The 24,612-nt window shown below is 48.4% G+C and overlaps 3 protein-coding genes across 5 annotated transcripts in view; 2 read left to right on the top strand and 1 right to left on the bottom strand.

The window, feature by feature from the left end:
- Positions 1 to 1,583, top strand: ISG15 (ISG15 ubiquitin like modifier). The gene is made up of 2 exons (XM_087880410.1): positions 1 to 131; positions 879 to 1,583. Exons 1-2 carry the CDS (start codon positions 129 to 131, stop codon positions 1,371 to 1,373), a joined length of 498 nt encoding a protein of 165 aa, XP_087736536.1. The 5' UTR covers positions 1 to 128; the 3' UTR covers positions 1,374 to 1,583.
- A 2,822-nt stretch (positions 1,584 to 4,405) lies between these two features.
- P2RX2 (purinergic receptor P2X 2) lies at positions 4,406 to 18,086 on the top strand. Of its 3 annotated transcripts, none has more exons than XM_034428692.3 (12): positions 4,406 to 5,052; positions 6,095 to 6,230; positions 7,325 to 7,396; positions 8,614 to 8,680; positions 8,835 to 8,928; positions 10,232 to 10,312; positions 11,399 to 11,537; positions 12,066 to 12,196; positions 13,989 to 14,079; positions 15,505 to 15,570; positions 15,799 to 15,876; positions 17,003 to 18,086. In XM_034428692.3, exons 1-12 carry the CDS (start codon positions 4,925 to 4,927, stop codon positions 17,114 to 17,116), a joined length of 1,197 nt encoding a protein of 398 aa, XP_034284583.2. In that variant the 5' UTR covers positions 4,406 to 4,924; the 3' UTR covers positions 17,117 to 18,086. The 3 variants fall into 3 exon arrangements, with proteins under 3 accessions (XP_034284583.2, XP_034284581.2, XP_087736535.1); XM_034428690.3 differs by having other exon boundaries at positions 4,650 to 5,052; positions 13,929 to 14,079; positions 17,003 to 17,256; XM_087880409.1 differs by lacking the exons at positions 4,406 to 5,052; positions 6,095 to 6,230 and adding an exon at positions 7,031 to 7,215 and having other exon boundaries at positions 13,929 to 14,079; positions 17,003 to 17,256.
- Positions 18,087 to 20,244: 2,158 nt separating this feature from the next.
- POLE (DNA polymerase epsilon, catalytic subunit) overlaps positions 20,245 to 24,612 on the bottom strand; it is a 51,564-nt gene continuing 47,196 nt past the window's right edge. Inside the window, exons 45-49 of the mRNA XM_060691873.2 lie at positions 24,372 to 24,565; positions 23,831 to 24,031; positions 22,420 to 22,545; positions 21,644 to 21,733; positions 20,245 to 20,848 (exon numbers count right to left, since the gene is read on the bottom strand). Of these exons, the coding sequence (XP_060547856.2) occupies positions 20,735 to 20,848; positions 21,644 to 21,733; positions 22,420 to 22,545; positions 23,831 to 24,031; positions 24,372 to 24,565 (725 nt within the window). The 3' untranslated portion in view covers positions 20,245 to 20,734. The remainder of the gene's footprint in view (positions 20,849 to 21,643; positions 21,734 to 22,419; positions 22,546 to 23,830; positions 24,032 to 24,371; positions 24,566 to 24,612) is intronic.

The raw sequence follows: 24,612 nt of genomic DNA, 5'->3' as shown, positions 1-24,612 counted from the left end.
GTTCGAAACCCGGGCGGGCCGTATAAAAGGAGGCGGTCGGAGCCGGCTGAAGCCAGAGGCGGTGGTGAGGTTTTTCTTGGAGCTGCTTTTGCGGACGGAGAGAGCTCGAAGCACCGGACGGGTTGAAGATGGTAAGAAGCGGCACTTTGCGCGCTCCTCCGCGGCGGGAGGAGGATGCTCCGCTAAACGCAGCCTCGCGGGTGGGGGGTGGGGGGCTTCTCCAAGCGGGGCAGGGGTCCTGAGCTCCCCCCACCCACCCACCCTCTCCGGTGGGAAAGTCGCCTGATTAAAGCGATCCTCTGCTGGGCTGCGAATCGCAACCAGATCTTAAATTGCGCTCCTCCGCGGTGGGAGGAGGATGCTCCGCTAAACGCAGCCTCGGGGTGGGGGGCGCTTCTCCAAGCGGGGCAGGGGTCCTGAGCTCCCCCCCACCCATCCTCTCCAGGGGTCGCCTGATTAAAGCGATCCTCTGCTGGGCTGCGAATCGCAACCAGATCCTAAATTGCGCTCCTCCGCGGTGGGAGGAGGATGCTCCGCTAAACGCAGCCTCGGGGTGGGGGGCGCTTCTCCAAGCGGGGCAGGGGTCCTGAGCTCCCCCCCACCCATCCTCTCCAGGGGTCGCCTGATTAAAGCGATCCTCTGCTGGCCTGCGAATCGCAACCAGATCCTAAGTTGCGCTCCTCCGCGGTGGGAGGAGGATGCTCCGCTAAACGCAGCCTCGGGGGTGGGGGGGGCGCTTCTCCAAGCGGGGCAGGGGTCCTGAGCCCCCCACCCACCCTCTCCGGTGGGAAAGTCGCCTGATTAAAGCGATCCTCTGCAACCAGATCCTAAATTGCGCTTTTTTTCTCCCCCCCCCTCCTCCCCCTCCATCCTTCCAGGCGCTGACTCTGAACGTGAAGCTTCTGACCGGCCAGGTCCACTCCCTGGTTTGCGCCCCCAGCCAAACCGTCTGGGAGTTCAAAACCCAAGTGGGGCGCCAGAGCGGGGTGCCCCCCTATCAGCAGAAGCTGGCATGCTCGAATGGTGCCCACCTGGACCTCCGGGATAACGCCCCGCTGGCCGACTACGGGCTGCGCACCGGGGACACCCTCCTGCTGATGGTGAAGAGCGAGGAGTCCATCCCGGTTCTGCTGAAGAACGCCAACAACCGGACCAACACTTACCACGTCCTGCCATCCAACACGGTGGCGCAGTTCCGAGCCCAGATCTGCGCGCAGGAAAGGATCCAAAACGAGCAGTTCTACCTGGTGTACGACAGCCAGTCCTTGGAGGATGGGCGCAAACTCTCCGATTACAACATCTGCCCCGGGAGCACCGTTACTCTGAATCTACGCTTGAGGGGTGGGTGGGGTGGGCGAGGGGATTTGAATTGATCTTGCACCCCACCCCACCTCCCGTTCCCCATCCCAACTTCTGTTCCGTTACTCTTTCCTTGCGATCCTGTACCTTCGACCAAGATTTTTTTCTCTCCGTCGGTGTTAGGATTCCAGAATTGTGTTATGTAGCTCTCCGTTTACCTCGACCCAGCTGTGAAATAACAAGTTGGACAAATTAAAACAAATAAATTTTTTCCAGTAAAAAGACAGTTGTTTCTTTCTTTCTTTCTTTCTTTCTTTCTTTCTTTCTTTCTTTCTTTCTTTCTTTCTTTCTTTCTTTCCTTCTTTCTTTCTTTCTTTCTTTCTTTCTTTCTTTCTTTCTTTCCTTCCTTCCTTCCTTCCTTCCTTCCTTCCTTCCTTCCTTCCTTCCTTCCTTCCTTCCTTCCTTCCTTCCTTTTGTCTGGGCTCAGCGTTTTTATGTAATTTCAGGATCCCACTTCATTTCCTTAGATTTGGAGTCCCCCCACCCCGCCCCCGAAGTGAGGTGATAGGGAGTGACATGACAGTATTTGAGGGGCTGCCACAAAGAGGAGGGGGGCTCAATTTTTTTTTTTAATTGGATTTATATACCGCCCTGCTCCCGAAGGACTCAGGGCGGGGAACAGCCACAAAATAAAACACATAAATACCAAAATTTAAAATAGAATAATTTAAATTTTTATAATTTTCCAAAGCACTTGAAGGCAGGACAAGAAACAATGGGAGGGAAATTAATCAAGGAAGAGAAGCAACCTGGAATTAAAAGGAGAAACTTCCTAACCGTGAGGACGATTAACCAGAGGAACAGCTGGCCACCAGAAGTTGTGGGTTAGGGTCATCATTGGTGGTTTTTAACCAGAGATTGGACAGCTGTTTTACCTGAATTGGTCTCCTGTTTGAGCAGGGGGCTGGACTTGATGACCTCCAAGGTCCCTTCCAGCTCTATTCTGATTTGAAGTGGAAGTGCAGACAGAACTTGGAACTGGTTGGGTTGACTTGATCATGTTTTGGGCGTCTGATTTTATTAACCTGGAGAATTTTGGACTTTGATCCCAAGCTTATCTGTAGCCTGTCTGGTATGTTTGATTTGTTTTGGGGTTTTTTTTAAAAAATGAATTTTTATTAAATGTTTTACAAAAAGCTTAAGAGCTAAGGAATAAAAAAGAAAGAAGGGGGAAAAAAAGTACAGAAAGAAGAAAATAATCGAAGTATCCAATCTCCTTTTTGGCAAATAGAAATAGAAATTATAAAATGATCTCATATACATATAAAACAATGCACACTTTTTTTTTTTTTACTCAAAACCACAAATCATAAATGCATTTTTTCCCATATTATGCAAAGTCCTAAATTTCCAGGCAGCCATAAATGAAGGTATTGTATCAGACTTTCATTTTTGAACATATAATAGTCTCTTTGTAGTCATTTTGAAGAATTTTTCCCATGTTTTTAGACCTGGGATTGAACTGGGAGGGTTCACAAACCATTATAAAAAAGGGCACCATTTCCTGCATTCATAATCTTATTTATACTTACATCTGGTATCTTATACATGCTTGACAAATAATATAAATAAAATAAAATAAAATTTAACTTTGATTCAAGTTCCTGAAGAAGAGCAGTGGGGGGAAGAGGGAGGGTCTCCGTTGCATCTGTTGGAACCACCTCTCTAAATTTTGACCCAATTTTTTTCTCACCTTTCTCTGGAATTCCAATCGGACCCAATTGGAAAAAAATTCAATTAGAGGGCTCAGACTGAAATCACACTGAAGGGGAGTCACATTAACCTGAGCAGAAGATAGAGGAGGCCAACCATTGTGTGTCATTCACCTGTGTTGTGCAATTGTATTTGGGTAACTGTCAAGATCCGTATATCTGCCATTCTTCAGGGGAAGGGTGTTTTTTTTTTTAAATTACTTCTTTACTTATTTCTTTCTTATTATTTATTTAGTTCAATTTATATGCCGCCGGTGTTTTTTTAGACATTCAGGCTGCCTGTCTGGATTGTGATGATAAACGGCAAACAAGACATCCGCTTCTATTCTAGTGTAGAACAGAATGGAGGTTACAAAGAGGAAGAGGAGGAGGAAGAGGAAGGTTGTGGGGTCCTTGGTGCTCTCTTAGCTCGCTTGTTTTTATTTTTTAAATATTTTTTTAGTTTTAAATGTAAAACAATGGACATTGCTCAGCGTCTCTGGTTTCTAACGTTTGCGTCAAAATTCAAGTTAATAAGTAATATATTCCTTAATCTATATACAAATTTACATCTCTCCTATTTCATTATATATCAAGTATACCGTATTTTACTTCCTAAACAGCTATACATATATTTAATAAACCTATATTACATTCACAAATTCAATATCCCTTGATATATTGATATACATTGATATATATATATATATATATATATATATATATATATATATATATATATATATATATATATATACACATTTCCAGACATTCATTATCCCTTGTTTTTGGCATTCTTCCTCTTATCTAACCAAGTATAAAATTTATTCCAGACTTCAGAGTATGTTGATTCACTTTTTGTCTTTTGAGTTCTAAAGTCAGTCTCTCTCCATCTCTGCACAGCTGTAAATTTGATGTATTATTTCTTCTTCTGAGGGCATTTCTTTACACTTCCATTTTTGGAAGCTTGCTTTTTTTTTGTAGACTAGGTGGCATCATCTAGTCATCATGCTAGATGAAAATGGGGGTTTCCAAGAGGAGGAGGAGGAGGAGGAGGAGGAGGAGGAAGAAGAAGATTGTGGGGTCCTTGGCTCTCTCTGAGCTTGTGTTTTTGTAGACTAGGTGGCATCATCTAGTCATCAGGCTAGATGAAAATGGGGGTTTCCAAGGAGGAGGAGGAGGAGGAGGAGGAGGAGGAGGAGGAGGAGGAGGAGGAGGAGGAGGAGGAGGAAGATTGTGAGGTCCTTGGTATTCTCTGAGCTTGTTTTTTTGTAGACTAGGTGACATCATCTAGTCATCAGGCTAGATGAAAATGGGGGTTTCCAAGAGGAGGAGGAGGAGGAGGAGGAGGAGGAGGAGATTGTGGGGTCCTCAGGGCTCTCTAAGCTTGCTTGTTTTCTTACAGACGTTTCATTACCCAAATTAGGTAACGCCATCACATCACTAGCCCTGATGCTGTTACCTAGCTGGGGTAACGAAACGTCTGCGAGAAAACAACCCAGCTCCGAGACCACCGAAAGATTGTGAAGGGGCGAGTGGTGGACCAAGAGGATGTGGTGCTCTTGGATGGCACCAGAGGGCGATCCTGCCCTACGGGTCAACTTCGGCTTTTCTCGCCAATTGTGCCAGAGACAAAGGATTCCTTGGGATCTGTAAATCCTGCAGCCTTCTCTTGGGCGAGCCAGCGGGTAAAGCGAAGAGTTGGACAGCCTCTCGCTTGGACATGATCTCTCTGGGAAGCTACAGCCTGGCACAATTCTCCAAACAATTTGCTGGGATGGGACCTCCTCGCCCTTAAAGACGTCAAGAGCGGCCACAGGTTTGAGGGCGTCTTGTCTTCTCGCTACTACTCCGAGAAAAAGGAGGGACACACGATGGGTTTTGAGAAGGTCTGGAGGGACTTCTGGAGTTACGAGACACCCAAAGTGATTGTGGTGAAGAATCCTAACTTGGGCATCATTTACAGGCTGGTCCAGCTTCTGATCCTGGTTTATTTCATCTGGTAAGCGTTGCCACCTTCCCGGGAGAGAGGTGATGGTGGGGTATTCAAAGATGCTTTGGGGCAGATATCGTGGTGTGTAGCTTGACCTGGGTACGTGAAGAAGATTTAGCCAGAAATAATTGGAATATTTATGTTCATATTGATTAAACGGGGGAAAAAAGATAGTTATATAACTAACTGATTTATACTAAAATGTTGGATTTGTATTATCAAAGGAAATGTACGTTATAAAATAAGCGGCTTTATTATTTTTATAAGAATTGAACCATTGTAATATTACATAACTAACTAACTTGAGGATAGATATAAAAATAGATGACAATGGGAAGGGGTATATAATATAGAATAGAAGGGAAAAGCTGAATTTGGTTAAGATTAGAGATGAGAATGAAGGGTAATATTGGTTCTTTTTTAAAAAAAAAACAAATGAGAAATAAATATGGCAAAAAGGAAATACAGAAATTCTAAATTGAATTGAAATGACTAAACAATGTTTAAAATTGCGAATCGGCCAAATACTCTGTTCAAACATACATTGTATGTTTGTGTGTTTGTCTAAAAAATTAAAAAAATAAAATAAAAAAAGATTTAGCCAAGGAAACACATGGGAACATGTGTATGTGTGTATTTATTTAATATCGCATATTAATATTATAATATTAGATCCAGAGTGTTGTGAGGAAAGAAATATATATTCGTAAAAGCAAAATCAGTTTGCTTTTAGGGACAGGTTGCAGAGAAATGGGGTACAGCAGGAGATTTTTATAGGGGGAGCTGGAAATGTTTACGTGTTGATTCTAGGGTGACATGTGTTTGTGTCTCTCTCTGTGTGTAGGTAGGTGTTTATTCTTGTGAATGTTCACTTCCTCTGGGACACCTAGTTTAATGACCTCTGTTGGTGTTCGCAGACCTTATCCTTTGATATGTGGATTAGGTCTGGGTAATTTATTTGGGGGTGGGTGGGTTGAGGAAGGGAATTTCTGCTTAGATTGGTTGAGGAATTGTTCAGGTGCCACTGATGTCCTGTTTTTTTGCCAAACAGGTACGTGTTTAGCAACCAGAAGGGCTACCAGGAGTGTGAATCCGGTCCAGAGAGCTCCGTCATTACCAAAGTCAAGGGGGTGACCTTCTCGGAGCGCAAAGTGTGGGATGTGGAGGAATATGTGAAGCCCCCAGAGGTGAGACACCCCCCCCCCACAACGAGAGCAACTTCTCCAAGCAGTCAAAGGTGGAGGATTGGGGGTGGGAGGGCTCGGCCAGCCTTTACCTTGCTGGAAATACCATCCCTGGTGGTATAAACAGAGGCATAGAATCAAAATCATGTGAAGTATTAGTACCGCTTTATAAAGCCTTAGAAAGACCACACCTTCTTTCCCTCTCTCCCTCCTCCTTCCTCTCTAATCCTTCCTTCCTTTCTTCGCTCCCTCCCCTCCTTTCCTTTTTCTCTAATCCTTCCTTTTCTTCCTCCTTCCTCCCCCTCTAATCCTTCCTTCCTTCTCTCCCTCCTTTCCTTTTTCTCTAATCCTTCCTTCCTTCTCTCCCTTCCTCTCTAATCCTTCCTTCCTTTCCCCTCGAATCCTTCCTTCCCCTCTAATCCTGCCTTTCTCACTTCCTCTCTAATCCTTCCTTCCTTCCCTCCCCTTCCTTTCTCTAATCCTCCCTTTCTTCCTCTCCCTCCTCTTCATTCCTTCCTCTCTAATCCTTCCTTCCTTCCTTCCCCCTTCCTTCCTCTAAACCTCCCCTTCCTTCCTTCCTCTCTAATTCTTCCTTCCCTCCCCCTTCCTTCCTTCCTTCCTCTAATTCTCCCTTTCTTCCTGTATTCCTCCCTCCCTTCCCTCCTCTAATTTTCCCTTCCTTCCTCTAATCCTCCCTTCCTTTCCCTCCCTCCCTCCCCTTCATTCTTTCTCTCTAATCCTTCCTTCTCTCCCCCTTCCTTCCTTCCTTCCTTCCTTCCTTCCTTCCTTCCTTCCTTCCTTCCTTCCTTCCTCTAATCCTCCCTTCTCTTCCCTCCCCCTTCCTTCCTTCCTCCCCTCTCTCTCCCTCTCTCCTTAACTTGGATCCAGGAGCGCAATGGAGATATGCTATCAGCAGATATCCGAAAGGATCCTTGGGGAGGGGCGAGGGCCTTTTTTTAAAATATATTTTTGCCGATGGCGCCATAAGGTTAGATTTCCAACCACTCCATCTCACGGCTCCTGCTCCGGGGGAAAGTGTGGCTTTGAAGGGCAAGCTTGGGCGGCTGCCTTCACCCCCTCCTCTCTCCCCCCTGCAGGGAGGCAGCGTCTTCAGCATCATCACCCGGGTTGAAGTGACTCCTTCGCAGACCCAAAGGACCTGTCCGGAGGTAGGAAACGTTGGAGCGAATCTGCACATTTGAGTGTTTATTCAGTAAAGTTTGCACTCTTGGTGTCAGAGAATTCATGACCGGCAGACACATGGCAACTGAGTCAGCCAATGAGGACTGTTTGGAAACTGAAACAGTATTTGCTGGAGACAGCTAGGAGCCTGGGTGTGGCTTAGGTGTTCTGTCCTAGGCTTCCTGAGACAGTAAAAAGCACACAATTAGTCCCAAAAACCTTCTTTTTATTTCAACGGCTGTGAATTCTGTTCATTCCCAGCCCGGGATGAGTCGCAAAGAGTTGGTAAAGAGTCCGACAGAAGTTCTGCCACAGTCCTTCGGGATAAGGCTGATAAGCACCCGCCTTTATCTCCCTTGAAACGCTGCCAAAGACCTCATTGCCAATTAGTCTTGCAAGGCCACGCGGAGCACAGAGTCAAAACGGAGCTTCAGAATTTAAACTAACCAGAACGAACAATGTTGCTTCCTGCAAAGGCTCACGTGTCTTTGCTCCTCTTTTGTCTTATGGGAGGGGCCAATCATCTCCAAGCTTTACTCCCGAGTCGCCCCTTTTGTCTTAACTGTTTTTGCCTTCTGGCAGATCTGCACATGCGCGCACTGGGAACAGGCTCCCCCTGTTCCTCTGCCTCACTGACATCAGACTCTGGAGGCTCAGCACGTAACTCCCAGATGGCCCTGGCCACCTCTCTGCCTCCTACGCAGAGCCCTCGTCCAAGCCTTCCCCAGCCTCCAGGACTGGCCCATGTTCCTCCCCAGCCTCCTCACTGTCCGACTCTGCTGCCAGCTCCACAGGCTGCTGGCGGACCACGTTAAGCTTAGCTTAACTGCCCTGTATAGAGGAGGTTCTCTTTGTCTGTATTACGTTCTGGGTTCAAAAACAAAACTAGTTCGTCTGCTGAATTGAAACTGAAACTGTTCTCTCCTCTGCCTGTGTTTGCCTGTACTCTCTACCACGTTGGAAGAACCACTCTTGGTACTGTATATATGTTTCATGTGTTATTATGTATATAAAGAGAAGTTAATGAATCCTGCTGCATCCGTTACCCGTGTGTGTTTTCTGGATTTGATTGCTGCAACAAACCCTTGAGACTTGGTAAAATAATGCCCTGGGAGTTTCTTTTTCTGGATTCACCAACTGGACGGTGGACCGTCTGGCATCTTGACTGACCACTAACTCCCCTCCTGCGTCTTGTCTTCTGCAGAACCTGAAGGCCTCCTGCATGTCTGACCACGAATGTGCCACGGGTGAGATGGAGGTGCTGGGGAATGGTGAGTAAGGGGTAGCCTCTTCTCATGTCCATGATACCCAGTAGCTACCAGTTGATCCATCCCTTGTGACAGTACGGAGACAGCAGAACCCTGAGCATAAAAGCAGAGGCAAAGGGGGAAATCTGCACTTCTTCTTGTTGTTGTTTTTCTGCAGGAATGAAGACGGGGCATTGCGTCCCCTACAACATCACCAAGAAAACCTGCCAAGTGATGGCCTGGTGTCCTGTGGAGAACGGGGCGACATTCAGGTAATAAGGGACATGGAGTCCAGATGTTCTCCAACCCAACCCTGCCCGGATTGGTGTCTTAAACTGGAGTAAGATGGTGGGCTCGCCTAGCACACCGGATTTATTTTAACTAGGTTTGGTGAGACGCAATGGCCCAGCTCGCGTTCTGTATGAAGTCGTAATCTTTGGCTTGCAAACCATAATGGCTGGATGAAGGACTCGGATCAAAGAAATGTGGGCCTAGATCACGGGCGTCAAACTCAATTTCATTGAGGGCCACATCAGGATTGGGTTTGACCTTGGAGGCCTCGGTGGGGGCGTGGCCAGGGTGGGCATGACACGGGACCGTACCTCCGCAGACATGGTTTTATAAACTTGTAAAAATAGGGAACGCGGTGGCTCAGTGGCTACGACGCTGAGCTTGTCGATCGAAAGGTCGGCAGTTCAACGGTTCGAATCCCTAGCGCCGCATAACGGGGTGAGCTCCCGTGACTTGTCCCGGCTTCTGCCAACCTAGCAGTTCGAAAGCAGGTCAAAAATGCAAGTAGAAAAATAGGAACCACCTTTGGTGGGAAGAAAACAGCGTTCCGTGCGCCTTTGGCGTTGAGTCGTGCCGGCCACATGACCACGGAGACGTCTTCGGACAGCGCTGGCTCTTCGGCTTTGAAACGGAGATGAGCACCGCCCCCTAGAGTCAGGAACGACTAGCACAGATGTGTGAGGGGAACCTTTACCTTACCTTAAAAATAGGGAGGTGCACATTTCTGTGATTTTGTTTTTTTAATACTTACTCGATCTACTTGATCACCCTATGAGAGAGAGATACCAGATCAAGAAACTGACTCCATAGGACGACTAGAATTATGAATTATTGACATAGGCTATAGTAGCAGAATCCTGCAAGCCTGAAAGGGGAAATATTTTACTTTTCCTTACTTTTATAACCTTCTGAGTCAGGTTATATCAATCCCAGGATGGTTTAAAACGAACGTGAGTGCATTTCTCGCAAGCAGGTGGATATTCCACAAACTCGAAGAATTTTATCTGTTTTCAAAAACCAGCAGAGCTCATCTGCTGCAAAGTTAACAAAGGAAGCCAAAAGGGAACCTGGGCATGGATTACTTGGCCTTGTCCATGATCAACTTCATTTTATTTCTATATCTAGGGGAAGGCCAGAGCCTGGTTGCAATCAGATGTAGAGAGTTAGGAAGGAAAACAATTCTATACTTGGACTTCACAAACCCAGAAGAATGCAGATTTCTGGTCCCCGGCTAGCTTTGCCTCCATCTTAATGTGGCTTCGTTTTTTCTTTTTGACTTCCTAGCGAGAGTTTGGTGACGATGGCTCCAGAGTTCACCATTCTGATCAAGAACAGCATCCATTTCCCTCGCTTTCACTTCTCCAAGTAAGGACCCGGCGGACGATCGCTTAAAAAGGAGCCGGCCGTGCGCGGCGGCAGCCCCAAAAAGCCGACACGATCCTTGGTGGTATAAACGGAGGCATAAAATCCAAATCATGTGAAGTGTTATTAGTGCCGCTTTATAAAGCCTTAGGCAGGCCACACCTGGAATACTGGAGTATCAGTTTTGGTCACCACGTTACCAAAACGATGTTGAGACTTTGGGAAAAAGAGTGCGTTTGTGCATGCGCACAACAGTACTGGTGAGCAGCATGTGGATGCGCAGATAGCGTTCACGTGTGTGCATTGTGCGCGCAAAAACCACACGCATCCACAGATGATGTGATTGCGCGCGCAGTGCATGGGGGAGGATCAGCATTAGCACGGACCTGTTCGGCACCCGGTGAGTAAAAGGTTTACCACCACTGGAGCCTGGGGAGGGCGAAAACTGCCTCCCCCGCCACAGAGGCCCTCCGGAGGCTGGAAATGGCCCGTTTCCCGACTTCTGGAAGGCCCGAAAATCAGCTGGCCAGTATATGCATGCGCACTGGAGCTGAGCTAAGGCAACACTTGCATGCCCACAGATATGGCTCTGCGTGCCACAAGTGGCACGCGTGCCATAGGTTCACCATCACGGGTCTAGGGTCTCCTGCTCGAGGAGGGGGCTGGACTAGAAGACCTCTTAGGTTAGGTGTCAGCACTTCAAGCTGCATTTACTCTAGTGCTGACGTAAGAAGGAGAAGCGGAGGCGTCTGGAAAGGGATGTTTGACTTTTCACCTGCTTATTTTCCCTGGAAATAATATCCCCTAGGAGATGGGATGGGAGGGGGGAAATTCCTTTGAGCTGGAGCAGTAGATTAGGGGTAGAGTGACTTGGAAGATGGCCAATGAGCGCAGGGGAGTGGGGAACGGAAAGGGAGGGTTTTGGGTCTGGAAGTCAGTGTTGGCTGTGATGGAGTCGGAGTTAGAATGTCTTGCTTAATAAGTGGGAGTTTTCTTCAAAGACTTTGATTGAAATGCAATTTATTTGAGACGACCTCGAAACCTGACATTAGGTTTCTGGCTAATCATCCTGCTTTGTCTCTGCCCTAGAGAGAACATCCAGGACAACAGTGATGGCTACCTGAGGAACTGCACTTTCAACGAAACCACAGATCTTTACTGTCCCATCTTCAAGCTGGGCTTTATTGTGGCACAGGCAGGCGAGGACTTTTCCGAACTGGCTCAGAAGGTAACCCTCTTATCTTGGCTGTGTGCATTTGGTCTCCTTACTGCGATATGTTAGGTAGGGAGGTCACTATGTTTGGGGTGTTGGGGGATGGGGGTGGGCAAGGAAAAAAAAGGGCGGTGGTTTAGGTGCCAGTCTAGAGGTGGGAAAACCCAGGTGCTAGTTCTCAGTCCCAGAAGCCAACTTGGATGACTTTGAGTTGACCCTCAGCCAAGGCTGGTGCTGGTGCTGGTGAAGGGGTTGGGAAGATTCCCAACAGTGAGTACAATTAACCAGGGGAACAGCTTGCCACCAGAAGTTGTGAATTCTCCAACACTGGAAGTTTTAAAGATGTTGGGTAACCATTTGTCTGAAACAGTATAGGGTCTCCTGGTTCAGCAGGGGGCTGGACTAGAGGACCTCCAAGGTCCCTTCCAACTGTATTACTCTAAGTATTTAGGGTCTCCTCTGGAGCAGGGGGCTGGACTAAAAGGCCTCCAAAGTCCCTTCCAGCTTGATTCTGATTCTTTTGGCTCTGCTTTTGTCCTGTAGGGCGGTGTGATCGGCGTGATCATTAACTGGAATTGCAATCTTGACCTGCCGGACTCCGAGTGCAACCCCAGATATTCCTTCCGCAGGCTGGATCCCAAATGGACTCAGGCTTCCTCTGGCTACAATTACCGGTAATACTTTTACTGCTTTTTCCCCTGGGGTGGATGGGTGGAGTCTTAAGCCCTTTTGGGTTTCATCTCTGGTCGGTCAGGGTGCGTAGGAGTGCCAAGGCTGGCCCTCCTGCTTTGCTTCCCCCTTCGCAACCTGTCAGCCTAATGCAGGGGTCTCCAATCTTGGCGACTTGTACTACTTGCGGACTTTCAACTCCCAGAGTTCCTCAGCCAGCAACGGCCGGGAGTTGAAGTCCACAAGTCTTAAAGTTGCCAAGATTGGAGACCTTTAGCCTAAAGAATTTGCAATTTGGGGAGGGGGGGGGAAAGGAGGAAGAATTGGAATGTGGGGGAGGGGGTTGGAATCCATGCCGTGCCAGGCAAGGAGGAGGCATCGCTCCAGCTCAAGGCCACCTGAAAACTACAACAGGAAGCTCCGTTCTCAAAACAAGAGGAGTATTTGCTAACTGGACACTGACCAATTCCATGTGTGTGTGTGTGTGTGTGGGGCCAGGGGAAAGTTAACCATAGTGAAGTTTTCGTGCCCGTTTGCCAGATTCCGCTTCTCTTTGCCTGTAATTATTTAGTGCAAGAAAAAAAAACAAGAAAAAACCCCAGCCCGGGCATGAATAACAGAACAACAGCATTGGAAGGACCTTGGAGGTTTTCTAGTTCAGTGGTCACCAACTGGTAGAACGTGGACCACTGGTGGTCCATGAGAAAATTCTGGTGGTCCGCAGAAAAATTATTGGCATTTTTTATATTGCACTAAATCAGGGGTCCTCAAATTACGGCCCCTGGGACGGATACGTGCAATGAACGTTTATGTTGCTGCAGAGAGTCTCCCCCTTCGGGGTCTTTTTGTGTGGGTCGGAGGGGGGCAGAAATTCTGACTCTGGGTCTGCTTCGGGCTCCTGGTGTGGGGCTTTGGGCGAAGGCTGGAGGAAGCGCCGCTGGTGGCGAAGAGCCGGAGGGTCTTGTTCCATTGGGACTGCATCATGGCCTGGAACTGGCTGACCATCTCAGCCCGCTGAGCCTCCAGGTACCTGGCCTTGCACTCCCGCAGGTCGTCCCTCTGCTTGGAAAGCCTATGCTCCTAGTCCTCAGTGAGGTGCTTCTGCTGAGCCTCCTCAGTCAGATCCAATTTGAACTGAGCTGTTTTGCCAACTCTTTCTCGGGGTGGCTGCTTAGCTCTGACAACTGCTTCCGGTTGGGGCTCTAAGAAGCCCAGGCGGGCAAGCGAGGAATGAGTAGAGGCTGGCGACGTAAAAAAAAAAAAAGCCTCTGACGATCGCGCGGCTCAGCTGGGATCGTCAGAGGCTTTTAAAAGCATTTCGGCCGAAGAGGTTGTAGGAAAAAAAAATGCCTTTAAAAGCCTCTGACGATCCCAGCTGAGTTGCCTGATCGTCAGAGGCTTTTAAAAGCATTTTTTTTTCCTGCAACATCTTACGGTTGTAGAAAAAAATGCGTTTAAAAGTTAAAAAAAAAAAAAGTTGCCCACACCCACCGTCACATTACCCCCTACCAAGCCACGCCCACAAAATAAGCCACGCCCACAGAACCAGTAGTAACAAAATTTTACGTTTCACCACGTACCTTTTCTAAGCCATGCACACGCACAGAAGGCATTCATACGAGTGAAGCGAGCGTGCGAACACGCTCACATTTTGGGTGTGGGGCGAACCGGTGGTAAAATCGTGTGAAACCCACCTGTGAAACGCAGCTCCAAAAGGAAACTCTTCTCTTTCTGGAGGGCTGCAGGGTATCACCGCCACATCTGGAAAAACCAACAACTTCTGCTTGAATTCTCCAGATTTGCAAAGTATTATCAGGAGGGTGGAAGAAGCACGCGCACCTTGATCAAAGCGTACGGAATCCGCATCGATGTCTTAGTGCACGGACAGGTAAGGGTCCTGCCGAGTTTATAGGGTTTTTTTTTTCCCCTTCTCATTTGAAACCAGTTTTATGTTCTTGATTAGAAACGTCATTGTATGGCATTTAAGGAAAGGATAAATTGGCGTGATGAATTTCACGTCCAGGAGCATCAAGTTTTTCTTCCGAAATATGCACAGGAGGTTAAAGAGTTTATTTATTTTTATGTTTTTCTTAAATATATATATATATTTATTTATGTATAAATATTTTGAAAACGGTGTATTGTTCAGGCCCGTGATGGCAAACCTGTGGCACGCGGAGACATGTCGCCTGGCACGTGTGACGCCGCCCGTTCCTCTTCCGGGTTTCCGGCGTGCCTGCGCCTGCGATGATCAGCTAGCTGGCTTTCGTGCGTGCGGCAGTGCCGGAAACTGGAAGAGCTGGTTTTCTGTTTTCCGGCGGGATCATGCACGCCAGCCAGCTGATTGTTGCATGCACAGAAGACTAGCTGGCTGGCGCATACACGCAAGCCGGAAACTTGAAGTTCATTTTCCAGAGCGCATGCCCCCTAGGCGTGGTGTTGCCCGTTCCTCTTCCGGGTTGTGGCCCAGACAAGCGTGCACAGCAGTGGTGGGATTCTTAAAATTTTAGTACCGGTTCTGTGGGTGTGGCTTGGTGGGCGTGGCATGGCTTGGTGGGCGTGGCAGGGGAAGGATACTGTAAAATCCCCATTCCCTCCCCACTCCAAGGGAAGGATACTGTAAAATCCCCATTCCCTCCTCACTCCAGGGGAAGGATACTGTAAAATCCCCCTTCCCTCTTCACTCCAGGGGAAGGATACTGTAAAATCCCTATTCCCTCCTCACTCCAAGGGAAGGATACTGTAAAATCCCCATTCCCTCCCCACTCCAGGGGAAGGATACTGTAAAATCCCCATTCCCTCCCCACTCCAGGAGAAGGATACTGTAAAATCCCCATTCCCTCCTCACTCCAAGGGAATGATACTGTAAAATCCCCATTCCCTCCTCACTCCAGGGGAATGATACTGTAAAATCCCCATTCCCTCCTCACTCCAAGAGAAGGATACTGCAAAATCCCCATTCCTCCCAATCAGCTGGGATTTGGGAGGCAGAGAATAGATGGGGGGACGGGGCTAGTCAGATTTTTTACTACCGGTTCTCCGAACTACTCAAAATTTCCGCTACCGGTTCGGCAGAACTGGTCAGAACCTGCTGAAGCCCACCTCTGGTGCGCATGCACGCACACGCTCCCTTTTCGGCATTCGGTGCTGCAAAGGTTCGCCATCACTGGCCCAGGCATTTCATTTGACCGAGTTTATAGTTATGGAGTAAATGGCCAGTTGGCCTTATGGGAACGGGGGTCCAGGTTGCAGAGATTTGTGACTGAATTTCTGACATAAAGATTTTTTTGGGGGGGGGTCTCCTTTTCTTTAGGCCGGGAAGTTTAGCCTTATTCCTACCATCATCAACCTGGCCACAGCCCTCACATCCATCGGAGTGGTGAGTAGCAGCACCACCTGGGACGTCTGTGCACAGTTCTCTTCGTGTAGCTCAGTGGCTGAGACGCTGAGCTTGTCGATCAGAAAGGTCGGCGGTTCGGCAGTTCGAATCCCTAGTAGGGGTTGCTGCGTGGGCGGGGGGTTGGACTAGATGACCTCCAAGGTCCCTTCCAACTTTGTTACCGTTACTGATCGTCTCTTGCCCCCTCCCTTCCCCGTTCTTTGGCAGGTGTCCTTCTTCTGTGACTGGATATTGCTGACTTTCATGAATAAGAACAAGGTGTACAGCGCCCGAAAGTTTGACCAGGTACGGTGCCGGCAGCAGGTCAGAGTCTCCAAATTTTGGTCTTCGGGATAATCTCCCACGTGTTAGACTGGTTCACGGACGCAGACCAGTAAGAAGGACAGGGAATCATGGTTGTGTCCAAGAAACACAGCCACAGCCTGGGGATGCCAAACTGGGAAGGAAGATTTTTTTCCTCCCCTCATAACAGCTGGCCAACCAAGGAGAGTCTTAGGATGCCCACGAAATTCACAACACGAAAAGGAGCAGGAGGGTTGTGGGAGAGAGAGAGAGAGCCGCTCCATCGTTGGGGAAAACAAATCATGTTTGAAGGAAAAAGCAGAACAGAGGGACCTTGGAGGTCTTCTAGTCCAGGGGTCGGCAACCTGCGGCTCTGGAGCTGCATGTGGCTCTTTCACCCCTCTGCTGCGGCTCCCTGTGGCTCAAAATATGCGTCACAACCGCCAATGTGTGACACCCGCCCGGCACGCGATTTATTGAGCTTTTCAACCCCCCCCCCAGTAGGCCAACCATGGATAAATCCAAGAAAAGAAAAAGTTTCAGAAGAAAACAGAAGGTTTAATTCAACTTTTAAATTGAGCCTATCATTTAATAATTTTAATTTATTTTAAATTCTGTCTGTTTTGTGCTTTTAATCAGGCTGGACACCGCCCTGAGTCCTTCGGGAGAAGGGCGGTATAGAAATAAAATAAATAAATAAATAATAAATAAATAAATAAATAAACTATATATCCTAGCTTTGTGGCCGCTCAAGAAATAAGTCAGGAAGGATTTTTGTGGCTCCCGGTGTTTTCTTTTCTGTGGGAAACGGGTCCAAATGGCTCTTTATGAGTGTTGAAGGTTGCAGACCCCTGTCCTAGTCCAACCCCGTTTAGGCAGGAAACCCTACACCGCTTCAGACAAAATGGTTATCCAACATCTTCAAAACTTCCTGCGTTGAGAGCATTCACAGCTTCTGGAGGCAAGGAGTTCCACGGATTAATTGTTCTGTCAGGAAATTTCTCTTTAGTTCTAAATTGCTTCTCTCCTTGATTAGGTTTCTCTGCCCACAAATGCAGGGAATTGTTTTTTTAAAAAAAGCCATCACTGCACACCAGATACTCACGGGTTCTTCTTTCTCTCTGGCCAGGTATCCAAGAATCCCGAGGCCTCCGTGAAAATTGAATTCAGGGCCACCAGTTTCGGCCCCCAAACTTTCTCCTTGGAAGACCTCAAAGACCCCCAACGCCCTCTGAAGCCCTAGGTGCTTTGGAGAACATCAAGCCCCCCCCCTCCTCTCTTTGGCAGCCCCTCAAGTATTGGAAATATCACGTCGCCCCTGGTCTTCCTCTTCGTTAGACGAGACATACCGTTCCAAAGTTTCATACGGTACTGAAAATAGGACTTAGGACCCGTTTTTCAAACTTATGACCGTTGCAGCATCTCCATGGCCATAATTTACATTCAGATATTTGACAATTGACTCGTATTTATGACGGCTGAAGTGTTCCCGGGGGCGGGCGGGGGGGGGGGGGGCTCACGTGATCAACTTTTGCGACCTTCCGACAAGCCAAGTTGATGGGGAAGGTGGATTCGCTCAACAAACCCGTGTTACTCACTGAACGACGGCGGCGGTTCGCTTAGCAGGCATGGCAAGAAACGGGACAAAACCCCGCTTTGCAAATGTCTCACTTAGCAACGGAAACATTGGGCTCGATTGTGGTCGTTAAGGGGAGGCCTATCTGAGTTGGGAACCAGTTCACCTCAAGGATACCATCTCTGCAGGGGTGGGCTGCTGGAGTTGAGGGTTCGGTAGAACCTCTAGCTAAGATTCTGGGCAGTTCGGAGAACCAACCAAATCCCTCTCCTGGCTGGCCTCGTCCACCCCGCCCCTTCCCCTTCCAGGAGTCCCCACGTGGCCCGTTTTGGATGCAAGTAAGTGCAGGGCGCGTACGGAGGCTCAGGGAGGGCGAAAAACGGGGCTACTGGAAGTTCGGAAGGCTGGAAACGGGCCCATTTCCGGTCTCCAGAGCCTGCGGAAGCCGTTTTCACCCTCCCGCAGGCTCAAGAAAAGCCTCCGGAGCCCAGGGAGGGCAACCCCCACACCCTCCGCTGTGGTGCAGGAGGCCGACGAGGCCACCCACCCACCCTGGCCACACCCACCCACCAACTGGGCACAGAACCCCTTCCTAAGGGTCCGGAAACGCTGAAAATAAATTGCAAGTTTCATGTTATTCCTTCGGAATCAAAGCTCTCTCCTTTTTGATCCCCTTTCCTGAGTGGAGAAGCTCAGCGGGCCAAGCGAGCAGAGAAGCTAATTGAATCAGGCCATTTGCACAATCTAATTAGTTGCAGGGGGAACAGCCGGTTTCGGGGAAGCTCAGACGCTCGGGACTTGCCTTTATCTACTGTTTCAAAAAGGGTCAACGCCCCGCCACCTCCGTGGGGTGGGGAAGGCACTGCGGAGCCAGGCTGATTAGGATTGGGGTTGGCCAAGTCCCAATGGCGAAGAGCCAACTGACGCCAGCGGATGGCACTTTGCAAGAAACGGATACCTCAACCAGAAGGAAGATTTGTGTTGTTTTGCACGGTTAAAGGGCTTCGCTCTTGTCTGGAAGCGACACGCAGGAAAAGACGTGGGGTTAAAGCCTCGAAACTGAGTGCAGCTGGGACAAAAAAACAAACTTATTGTACGACTGCTTCCATTCATTTTATACCAATAGCAATAGCACTTATATCCCGCTTTGCAGCCTTCTCTAAGCGGTTTACAAAGTCAGCATATTGCCCCCAACAATTTTGGGTCCTCATTTTACCGACCTCGAAGGATGGAAGGCTGAGACAACCTTGGGCTGTACAGAATCGAACTCTTGGCAGCGGGCAGAGTTAGCCTGCAATACTGCATTCTAACCACTGCGGCACCAGGGAGAAAGAGAAAGGGAATGAGAGAGGAAGGAATAGTAATAGCACTTAGACTTATATATCGCTTCACAGTGCTTTCCAGCCCTCTCTAAGCGGTTTACAGAGTCAGCCTTTTGCCCTCCAACAATCTGGGTCCCCATTTGACCCACCTCGGAAGGATGGAAGGCTGAGTCAACCTTGAGCCTGGTGAGATTCGAACTGCTAAATTGCAGGCAGCCGGCAGGCAGCTGAAGTAGCCTGCAGTACTGCAGTCTAACCACTGCGCCACCGTGGCTCATTGTCAGGCCTGGAAACTATTTTGGGCATTGGAACTTCAGGCCTGCCACATTTAGTGCTGTGGGAAACTGGGAGGGGAGATTGTCTGGAGCTGGGGAGATATGTAGTCAAAATAACATTCTTTTCTCTGAGAGTCAAGGACATTCTGCCCTGCACCTGGAGGGGTGTGACTGGGAGGCATCTCCAGATGGGACGGTGCATTGATTGGACCATGTGATGGGACTTGTGGGTGCAGGGGAAAGGGACTTGGACTTTCCTTTGGGTGGGGGAAACCCGGAAGCTTTCAGATTCGGGTTTTCCCAGATGTGCCAATATGACATCTCTAATAAGATGGAACTTTGAGGAAACTCAAGCCTTGGAGTTTTCTTTCGTTTGGGGGGGGTGTATGTTACTTGGAGCCCTGACATTAACCCGAATCTGAAAGCTTGAGGATGAGGGCTATTTTGCCACGTGAAATTTATAACCTGGCATCAAACGTTCATCCGGATCTGGAGGCTGGGCCCAAAGCTGTCAGGAGACAGGTGGAGTCTGGATGAGCTACTTCTGGCACAAAGACTGACAGATTTATTTTCATTATTCAGGTTCATTTGCTGCTCGTCTTGTTTCGAGGTAACTCTCGAGCGGCTTACGACATTAAAGGCGAATTCATCCAGGGCTCTGCAGCAAAGTCCCCGGGCTTTGTATGTTTACTGCTTGTATATAAACAGGGAGAAAACCCCACCCTCCCCTTCTAACACTGATGATATTACCTAGTTGGGTCATGAAACGTCTGCAAGAAAACAAGTAAGCTCAGAGAGCGTGGAGGACCCCACAATCCTCATCTCCTCCTTCTCCTTCTCCTCTCTGCAAACCCCATTCCCTTCTAGCACTGATGATGCTACCTAGTTGGGTCATGAAATGTCTGCAGGAAAACCACCAAGAGTTAACTAATTAGTACATTTCACCACCGCATTCAACCTAGAATTAAGGAAAAATTGCCCGAAAGGGCGAAAAATTAATCAGTTAGCTTACCTCCGGAAGTTGTGGGCGCTCCATCGCCGGAAGTTGGCGTTTGTCCCAAATGGGAATAAGGGTCTCGTGCTCGAACAGGGGGTTGGACTAGAAGACCTCAAAAGTCCCTTCCAAAGCTGTTAATTCTACGTTGAGCCATTTGTCCGGCTGTTTGTTTCTTTATTGCACATTTATCTGCTTCATTCATTTGGATTTAGGCAGCGTCAACTTTATTTATTAAATATATTGGCAAAAGCTGGTTTGAAAGAATTCTTTATAGCACAAACTTTTTTTTTAAAAAAACAACAACAACAAACCAACCCAAAGTCAAAATAAAAACAGCGTAAAATCTGGGCAGAAAAACGCCCCCGTAATCCAAAGTTTGTTCCGGGCCTGCAAAAAGGGGACAAGGAGCCCCCCCAAAAATACTCCTCGCATTTCTTTGCTGAGTTTCAGCCTCGTTCTGACAGAGGCACCATTATCTCTTCTTCTTCACAAGGCCTTAATTCTCCTCTTGATGTTTCCACGCAAGGAAGGACAACCTTAAGGCTTGTAGCTTTTGCTCCCCGGGGTGAAGCCTTCCTCGTCAGCTGCCTACACCAGCAGTTCTCTCCTTAAGGACGTCACAGTTGGGCCGAGAAGGAGACCTGTGCACCTTGGGGGTTGCTTCTGCCCGAAAGGATCGAGGGGGCTCTTCTCAGGAGAGAAGCTGAGGATTCATCTGAAGCAGCCACTGAACGTTCTCCAGCAAGTGGGTCATTCCGTAATGCTGAGCGATGCCCTGGAAAACCTTCAAGTGATCCAGGAAGCTCTGGATACGAGAGGAAAGAGAGAGAGAGAGAGAGAGAATGAAGGGGAAGGTGGGCAACAAGGGTGAAATCCAGCAGGTTCTGGAGAACCGGTAGTTTGAGTTGTTCGGAAAACCGGCAAATATCACCTCTGGCTGGCCCCAGAGTGGGGAGGGAATGGGGATTCTGCAATATCCTTCCCCAAGGAGTGGGGAGGGAACGGAGATTTTACAGTATCCTTCCTCCAGGAGTGGGGAGGGAATGGAGATTTTTTTTTTTTTTTTAATTTGATTTATATGCTGCCCTTCTCCGGAGACTCAGGGCGGCTTACAATGTGCTAAGCAATAGCCTTCATCCTTTTGTATATTTATACAAAGTCAGCTTATTGCCCCCACAAACTGGGTCCTCAATTTACCCACCTTAGAAAGGATGGAAGGCTGAGTCAACCTTGAGCCTGGTGAGAATTGAACCTGCAGTAATTGCAGGCAGCTGTGTTAATAACAGGGTGCCTTAGACCACTGTACTACCAAGGCTCTTGCAGTATATTTTACAGTATCCTTCCTCCAGGAGTGGGGAGGGAATGGATATTTTGCGGTATCCTTCCCCTGCCACACCCACAGAACCGGTAGTAAAAAAAAAATTGGATTTCAGCACTGTGGGTAACCCTCCAGCAAGAGACTGGCCAAGGAAGGGGCTTCTCACCCATCAGGGGAAGGGCAGAAGTCAAGGACCTGAGGGAGGGAGGGAGAGAGGGAGGGAGGGAGGGAGGGAGGGAGGGAGGGAGGCTGGGAAAAGGTAGGAAGTGGGGTTGACTCTACCTTGGTGGGGAGCAGGAGGTCGAAGTCCCCAGCACAACTGCAGTAGACGGGCATGTGAGTATCCTTAATACCTTTGCATTTCAAGCACACCTGAAACACGCAAGACACAAACGGATTAGGCTCTGCTCCAGATCCCTCGGAGAATGGCCTGGCTTCACAAAGTTTGCAGCAAAGTTTGATTTTGTAATTTTTTAAATTCTTAAATCTTAAATTTGAATTGGTATATTCCCACGTTTAACCTTATTTATTGGATATTCTTCTTTAATTTGTCTTTTCACTTTTGTATTCTCTGTTTCTTATTGTTGTGAGCCGCCCTGAGTCCTTCGGGAGAAAATATATATATATATATATATATATATATATATATATATATATATATATATATATATACATACATACATACATACATACATACATACATACATACATACATATATATATATATATATATATATATATATATATATATATATATATATAAAAAATAAATGACTTTCTGGTTTTCCAAGAAGCCTCTTCATCTTCTGCACCTCCAAATTCTCCCCACCCACCCCACCCCCCATCCTAAAACAGGGTGTGTTGTGATGGAGTTTAAAGGTGGGAAGAAACGTGGTTTGTATATTACAGAATATCCGCTATTCCGCCTCGCAGGATTACTTGCTAAACATGGATTGTGTTAAGGCGGGCAGGCGGGGCGAGTCGGGTGTTTCAGAGCCATCCATGTGGGGGGGGGGGGCTCCTATCTAGTGGGAGGCATGTCCCCCACCCCTCCTCACCAGGTCTTGCAGGGTGAAGGCCATCAGCTTCTTCTGCAGGGCTTCCACCAGGGCCATCTCGATGGCGTCGGAATCGTACTGAGACTGGCAATTGGAGCACAGCCAGCTGGGCAGCAGAGAGTTGTCCTGGAAGAGGGGAAGGAGGACCGTGGGTGGGCTTTGAAGGAGAAAGAAGGGGAGGGGATTTGCAGGGGAACAGCTCACTAACCATGGAAGAAGGAAGGGCCAGGGAACGAGAGCGCAATCAAGCAGCGGTCCCTATTTTTTTGTGGCTTGGCGAACTGGGCTGCATGAGTGGCAATGCGCCTGCATGCACGCGCAGCTCGGCTTGCGAAGTGGAGCTGCGCGCATGTGTGGACATGCGCCGGATCGCCACTCTTAGAAGTTGAGTTGCATGCACACATGCCTTTCTGCCGCTTGTGCAGCCCGGTTGCAAACAGGCCACAGCTCGGTAGAGTGCTGCGGCCTGGGATTTGTGGACCCCTGCAATAACGGATGGATAAGTCTTAGTGGACAACCAATTCAATAGGAGCCAGCCGTGTGCGGTGGCAGCCAAAAAGCCAATGCAATCCTAAACTGCATTAACAGAGGGATACAATCAAGATCAAGTGAGGTAGTAATACCACTCTATAAAGCTTTAGTAAGGCCACACCTAGAGTACGGCATCCAGTTTTAGTCACCACACTATAAAAAAGATGTGGAGACTCTAGAAAGAATGCAGAGAAGAGCAATCGGGATGATTAGGGGACTGGAGAATAAAACATACGATGAACGGTTGCAGGAACTGGGCCTGGCTAGTCTAGTGAAGAGAAGGACCAGGGGAGACAGGATAGCAGTCTTCCAATATTTGAGGGGCTGCCACAGAGAGGAGGAAGGGGGTCGAGCTACTTTCCAAAGCACCCGAAGGCCAGACAAGAAATAATGGATGGAAACTGAACAAGGAGAGATTCAATCTGGAAATAAGGAGAATATTTTCTGACAGTGAGAACAATCAACCGATGGGACAGAAGTTGCCTTCAGAAGTTGTGGGAGCTTCATCACTGGAGGCTTTGAAGAAGAGACTGGACTGCCAACTGTCAAAAATGGTGTAGGGTCTCCTGCTTGAGGGGGGAGGAGGGTTGGACTAGATGACCTACAAGATCCCTTCAAACTCTGTTAATTTGTATCTGTATCTAAGATCAGGAATAGGCAACCCACATCCTCCATCAATTGCAGACACTGGAACTTGTCTACCTTGGATTTTGAGGCATGAAATACCCGAGAGAAAAAGAGAGATTAATTCGAAAACCCTGGAGGAGTCTAGGATTCCCGCTTGTGTCCTGCACCTAAACAGCAACTCCCGGAAGGAGGGAAGAGGGGCAGGGGAGACAAGCAGCGGCACCAGGTGGCAAGCAGGGGATCTGTAGGGTACCTGAAAGAGAGCAGGATCCTTGCAGAGATCCAGGTCCCTGCAAAAGTTGCAGTTTCTACAGATGACCTCCGGGAGGACGTAGGAGCGGCAGGGATCGTGGAAGTTGGCCTCCTCGGAGAATTCCCCCACGTCGATGAGACGCAGGAGGTCCCGCTTCAGCTTCCGCACTTGGTTGGCGATGTTGGCATCCAGAGACAGCACCTGGGGAAGAGAGGACGGTTCTTCAGGGAGGGAGGCATTTTTATCTTGCGCTCAGGATATCAGCAGGACTAGCGAAGACAAGGAGGAGACGGGAGGGGAGAGTTTCCGCCTTCAAAGACTAAAGGAAACTTCCCCCGTGGAATTTTCGTCTGCCTCTTAACAGAGCTCCAGACGCGGTAAAGATAGTAAGCAACATTTCCGCACAGAATTCTTCATGCATATGATGACTTTCCGGTTTCATCTTTATATTCACTTCCTTTACTGCTCGGTCCATCCCAGCCCCCTCCTCTTCCTCCTCCTTCTGCATGAAGGCTACAGCTCCCAGGGGATTTCCCCTCACCTGACAGACGTGCTTGATGAACTCCAGCGCCGGATTGTTGAGCGTCAGATGTGAGCCAGGCAGGGAGGGAAATATTTCGGAGAGCTCTGTGGTGTGGCGAGACCCCGTGACTTTCTTTTGGATCTTCTGAGTGATGGTGAAAAAGCTTTGGGTCAGCTCGTTGGAGACGTACTCCTGCGAGAAAGCGATGGCGCCTAGAAGGGAGGAAGCAAGCAGACACGGCCATCAATGATGGGGAGCT

This window comes from Pantherophis guttatus, chromosome 17 (genome assembly GCF_059756535.1).
Source record: "Pantherophis guttatus breed Tessera chromosome 17, ASM5975653v1, whole genome shotgun sequence".
Taxonomy (NCBI): Eukaryota; Metazoa; Chordata; class Lepidosauria; order Squamata; family Colubridae; genus Pantherophis; species Pantherophis guttatus.
Note: the sequence above shows the minus strand (reverse complement) of the source record. Positions and strands in the feature narration are given on the sequence as shown.